Below are 6,317 nucleotides of genomic sequence, written 5' to 3' on the forward strand. Positions count from 1 at the left end.
ATTTTGTATTAAGTGAAAAATATAAAATGATATATTATTTTTTATGTTATACTCCCTCCATCCCATTGAAAGTGTCATACTTTCCATTTTAGTATGTCCCAAAATAATTGTCTTGTTAAAAAAATCAAAACACCTTTTAGTCTCTCTTTCCAATATAACCATTCTTTCTAATTATACGCATGTTATCATTCAAATTTAAATTTTGAATTTGTCGGGGTAAAATTGGAAAGAGAAGCACAAACATCACAATCAAACCACTATTTTTAAAAAGTTGGATTCTCCAAATATGACTAAATAAATGGGACGAACGGAGTATGTGATTTGATCCCTAATGGTAAACTGCAAATTTTAATACTTTTCTTTAACGTATGAGTTGGTATTAAATTAATTAAATAATGCAGCAGATGAGAGGGTAAAGATGAAATCATATTATTTTCTTTTTTCTAATATTACTTTTTAATTATTGATTGTATCTAAATATTACAAGATAAGTAATCTCAAGAGTGATTAGTATAATTTTTGAAACTTGAAGAGAAGCTAATGAAATAGTCAGAAACCTCATAGGAGGTTTTTGAAATTATCCCTTATATTTAATGAACTCATCAGACAATTATTTGCTGCATTTCAGTGTCGGCCCTGCAAGTTGGTCCCCCTGCCTTTGCATTATTGGATCGTGGCCTGTAAATGCATGTGTCAAGCCTCTGTCCGTTTACATTATTGATTAAAGCCTGTATTTTCAGTTTCTTGTCAGAGGACTATTCATTATTAACAGCACATTGGAAACGCAAAATGATGTATTAACCGAGGACTATTCATCATTAATCTCATCTATGAGACCTTAATCGTACATTCGAAACGTAGATTTACTAATTAGCTTGTTTCCTAATAAGAAGTCTTGGTAAGTACGTACCACCTCAATATCCGTGCTTTCACTGAAATTTAGGAAACTTTTATGAGGGCCTGCAATCATTTGTGGTTTAGCCTTGCTAATCAATTTCAATGCAAGTCAACTAATGCGTAATAACACCTTACAATTTAACCTTGGACAAATCAGATTATGGAGAAATGGTACACAACTGGGGAAATGGGAGTTCCTGGAAGATTTCCTTGACAAACTTATTAGGCAGTGGATGCATGGATTGATTAGTTCCAAATTATTTTTTCTCTGCTTAATTTTACTAATTCATGGGATGACAGTATGCAGTGGCAACCAGGTAAAGGTTGTTTTTCCTATTTATACTTAATCCAGCAGCTTCATCCATGTCAAGATCATTGGGCTTCATTCCATTGGGAAGACTCCAGTCAAAGTGGAAGAGTAAATGAGCCAAGGGAAGCTCAATGTTGGCCACACCAAAAGTGACGCCGGGGCACATCCTCCTTCCTGTCCCAAATGGAAGAAATTGGAAATCTGATCCCGTGTAATCAACCGATTTCTGATCAAATCTCTCTGGTTTAAACATTTCTGGATCATCCCAATATTCTGGATCTCTTGCTATGGCATATGCATTCACCAACACATGGGATTTGTTGGATATCATATACCCTTTGACCTCGCGGTTTTCCCTGCTTGCTCTTGGAATCAATGGACCAGGCGGATGGAGCCTTAGAGCTTCTTTGACTACCACCTTCAGGTACACTAGTTTCTGGATATCATCCTCTTCAATTGTCTCCTTTCCCTTGCAGACTTGTCTTACTTCTGCCTGTGCCTTTGCCATCACCCTGGGATGCTTCATCAATTCTGACATTGCCCATTCACTTGTTACAGATGAAGTATCTGTTCCAGCAGTGAAAATGTCCTGTATTGCGGGCACCAATTATCAACATTCCTGTTTAATAAACAAGAGAAAACAAGAAAGAAGATAATAGGCAGGTTGTCAGTTATGCTACTCACAAAAAGTACACCTTTGATATTCCTGTCTGTGATTGGCATTTGAAGGTTTCCACTTTCCTGCAGTCTCAAAAGAACGTCGATAAGATCTTCTTCTCCGGACACAGCATTGCCCATCTTTCCACTTTTATGGTTCAGTTTATGTTGATTGATCACATCATCAAGAATTTCGTCCATCTTGTCATGCATCTTGAGCAATTTACGCTTCAGTCCGCTGATAAGAGGAAGTATTTTCAGGGATGGAAAAACATCAGCTGCATCAAAGCCTGCTGCTAAGACCATTGCCTCCTTCAAACACTTGATCATTGTTTCAGTGTCTTTAGAAATTGTACCAAATGCTGCTCTGCAAGTCATAAAAGTCGCATACCGGAAGAACATTTCTGTAACATTAACAGGCACTCCTTGAGAAGATCGAATTGATTTCATTAGTTTCATGATTTCATCCTTCCTAATATAACTAAATGACCGGACATTCTTGTTACTTAGAAGCTCCATTATGCATATTTTACGCAATTGTCTCCAATGGTCTCCATATGGAGTAAAAATCATATCTTGTTTGTCATACCACATAATGTTGATGGCAAGGCGATCCGGCCTGTTTGCAAAGACAGGATCATGAGTTACTAGAACTTCTTTCGCCATCTCGGCTGATGATACAATCACTGTAGAAACTTCACCAAGCTGAAGATGCATCAAGGGTCCATATTTTTTGGCCAAATCCCTGAGGACAATGTGTGGAAGTCCACCAAATAAGTTGTGAATGTTTCCAATGAAAGGCAGCTTTCTTGGACCTGGTGGAAGTTTTCCACTAATTTTAGATGTTTTTGACAATGTCTTCCATACCATAAGCAGGAAGAAGAAGAGAAGAAGAAGGCCAAGGAAGCTCAAAGAAAAGGGAAGAAACTCCAATTCCATTCTTGAAATTTGAGATGAATTGAAAGATATTTTGGGTGCCTCAGTACACTTGTTTGGTGGTGTATATATACAAGAAATTGCAATAATATTGTCATACTTGGCATACCTAAAAATTAAAATATATATTTAGCCTTTTGTTATCTTATGCCCATGCTAATCTTCTCCCTATCGATGATGCGAGGCCACACATAAGATTCCAAACCTTCTGTTGTCTCAATCTCGTAGACACATAAATAAAATAAAGAAGTCTTTCATACAATTACGAGAGTAATTTTTCATTATTATATTCGGTCTTTAAACAATATCTTAGAGAGGTCCTTCAAATTTTAATTTAAACTTTTCAGTTCCCAAACTATTTTGAAAGTCTCATGGAGTTCTAGTTTCATTTCATAGTTTTTAGTCTCTAAACTTTTCTTGTTCCTTTTTTTTTTGGGGTACCAAATCAGTTCTCCAGTCTTCGCCCTGAAAAAATTAAATAAAAAAGTAGTTCTCCACAAACAAAAATAAAGAAGGAAATTTTAAAAAAACATAGAAAATACATGAAACTCAATTGGTACTCATTTTCTTTTGTCCATCTGCACAAACATAGTCAAATTTCATTGCACTGGAAAAAGTATCTTTACAAAATATGGACATTTGCCAAAAAAGAAAAAAAGGAGCAAGATATGGACATTTTCTGTATTATGTATATTTGTTGTTCAACATCTAAGTTCGAATTCTTATGCTCTTGCCAATTTCCCAAAGCCAATTATTGCCCCAATCTCTCTTTCTCCGCAACAGATCTTCTGTCCCACACCTTGTGCCACTCTCTATCCCACTTTTTATTATATTGCTATTTCTCCTTCATAAATATCATGTTTTAGTTTTTTTTTGTTTTCTTAAGATCCAATAACTATTAATTCAGAATACACAAAATTTAACAAACTCAAAAAATCAAAATGCATAAAAAATGAGATTTTTTATAAATTTTCTGCTATATTTTTTAATTTTCTATTATATATTACTTTTTTGAAGCTGTTGTAGTTATTTTTTACTGAATTAATAGTTATTGGATTTTAAGGAAACAAAAAAGAACTAAAACATGATATTTATAAAGAAGAAATAGCAATATAATAAAAAGTGGGATAGAGAGTGGCACAAGATATGGGACAGAAGATCCGTTGCGCTCTTTCTCTGTGGGAGCGATTTTTTTTTTCTTTTGCAAGCACGGTCACGTCAAAGTCATTTGTATTTTTCCCTTTGCTCAAAGATGGGACATCAAAATACTAGCAGGGCAGGAGAATAATGAATAAGAAAATAGGGATAATTTCATAAACCTCTCTTGGGGTTTCTGACAATTTCATCTAGTGCTCTTGAAATTTTTAATATGACACTTACCTTCCTAGGCGTTATAAAATGATCATAATAACTTCAACATATCAATATATTTTTCATGCAATTAAATAATCGGCTCCTGATCTTATGCATATGACTGCATTTTATACAATTAGACATTAAACGAAAATAAAAACAAGGTTCACTCATGAAATAATCAATTATGTTATGAACACAATTTTAAACATATCACAAAGTAATTAAAATGGTCGAGAAATCATCAACCACTTAACTAAATTCATTAAAGCTACATTTGGAATGAAGGATTTGATGAAGAATTTGAAATCATTCCAAATTTCTCTAGGTTATTTGTATTACTTAAGAGGCATTTGACTTTTTAATTCACCAATTATTTATATACATTTAAACACTAAAATAATTTGTGAATTGCAAATCCAAATATCTCCTAAATAATCCAAACAACATAAGTATAATTTTCAAATCTTTTGTTAAAGTCTTTAATAATTGTTTCACAACAGCTCTATGTGTATAAGTGTTTAATTTTCGATAAAATTGTTCCTAAAAAATTACTTCTGACCAAATAAGATGATATTTTATTCTTCTTAAGTCTTTACTATTTGGAAACAAAGAAAATCAAAAGCATGATGTTAAAGGGCGAAAAAAAAGAGCATGATGTTTTGTTTTGTCAAATGATGTGCATTAATGAGATAAATCAAATACCAACATGGGTTGGTCCGAGGGGTAAGCGGCTCGGATTCGCTTAAGCAAGTTTCGTGTTCGAGTCCTAGTGTACGCAGACACCCCTGTTGGGAGACTCACCCACCATAGTCAGGTGCGCGACGCGGGTAAGATCCGGATTAGTCGGGGCAAAGCTTCGGATACCGGGCGGGCAACCAAAAAAAAAAAATGAGATAAATCAAATCAAAGCTTTCGTTGATCAAAGAGCGAGTAAAAGGGCTAGTGGCAACTGGCAACGGTTATTGGTTCAACAAAATTACCAAATCGTATTCGGTCCGCTTCAACCGAGTACTCGGTTAATTGGTTTCCTTGTTGCAGAGGATCAAATCGGGACATACCGATGCCTATAATTTAGGTTACAAAAGAATGAGCTAAAAGATATTGCCTCTGAAAAATAAGGGCAAAATACATTTTACTCTCTTGTGATTTAGTAATTTTTCACATAATCTCCCTATAGTTTCAAAAGCTATATGTCCCCTTCATAATTTGGATTAAAGTGTCAAAATGATAGAAATGATCATTTGTAATGAAACTCCTAAAATGGCAAAATTACCCTTGTTTAAGAACTAAAATAACTAAAGTGGCCAAAATATATAAACATAATATGCATGACACTCTAACCCTGTATGATTTTATATTTTACCATGTAACCTCCTTACGATTTAGTACTTTATCATATAACCCCCTTATACTTTTCAAAATATATACATAATTCTTCATGGTTAAAAAATAAATTTCAACTTTATACACGGGTATTTTTGATATTTTAGTTGACTCCGTTATGGAATACAAATTCCGTCATTTTGACAATTTAATCCAAACTATGAAAAAGTTATGTATAACTTTTGAAACCACAAAGGGTTGTGTGAAAGAGAGCTAAACCACAAGAAAATAAAGTGTATTTTGCCCAAAAAAATAATTCACAATTACAAATGATACGTCAAAAAATAAGGAGAAACAGTATTGCTTAATGGCAATAATAACTCCTTTAACCATTAATTCTATTTGTACATGATAGTCTGATAAACAATTCCATGTCCAAATCCCAAAGAATTTTACTTCGAAATGAACGAATGACCAGCACGACTACTCTTCCCAAGACAGGCCAACCATGAATAGGAAACTGCCTCACGAACTTAGTCTCTGATGAGATTAAAAATTGTTTACTCATCTTGAAGGTAGAAGAAGAAGATAAGGACTTCTACTTAAGCTATTGGAAAAAGTTGATAGAAAAACAATCTGGAAGGATGATAAAAAGGTAGATGCTTGTCGAGTGAATAACAATCTGGCAAAGCCAGAAGGTTTTATCAGTGCCAGCATTGACAAATTTTAATTAATTAGGCACGAAAGCAAAAGCAACAATGGATTTGAGTTTCTATCAATTGCAAGTAACAAAATAAATTCAGACATTAAAACAACAAACATAACACATATAGACACA

At 34.0% G+C, this 6,317-nt stretch overlaps 1 protein-coding gene across 1 annotated transcript; it reads right to left on the bottom strand.

Moving 5' to 3' along the window:
* Positions 1-1,011: 1,011 nt before the first annotated feature.
* On the bottom strand, positions 1,012-2,873 carry LOC113702924 (premnaspirodiene oxygenase). The gene is made up of 2 exons (XM_027224103.2): positions 1,892-2,873; positions 1,012-1,796 (listed from the first exon to the last, which is right to left on the bottom strand). The coding sequence occupies exons 1-2, from the start codon at positions 2,801-2,803 to the stop codon at positions 1,179-1,181; spliced, it is 1,530 nt and encodes a 509-aa protein (XP_027079904.1). The 5' UTR covers positions 2,804-2,873; the 3' UTR covers positions 1,012-1,178.
* Between the last annotated feature and the right edge of the window lie 3,444 nt (positions 2,874-6,317).

The sequence above is a fragment of the Coffea arabica genome, chromosome 8e (assembly GCF_036785885.1).
Source record: "Coffea arabica cultivar ET-39 chromosome 8e, Coffea Arabica ET-39 HiFi, whole genome shotgun sequence".
Classification (NCBI taxonomy): domain Eukaryota; kingdom Viridiplantae; phylum Streptophyta; class Magnoliopsida; order Gentianales; family Rubiaceae; genus Coffea; species Coffea arabica.

Excerpts from the sequence above, each read along its gene's own strand:
- LOC113702924 (XM_027224103.2), bottom strand. The coding sequence starts at position 2,803 with ATGGAATTGGAGTTTCTTCCCTTTTCTTTGAGCTTCCTTGGCCTTCTT. Across the intron at positions 1,797-1,891 it reads ATATCAAAGGTGTACTTTTT|GACATTTTCACTGCTGGAAC; the intron begins GTGAGTAGCATA and ends CCCGCAATACAG.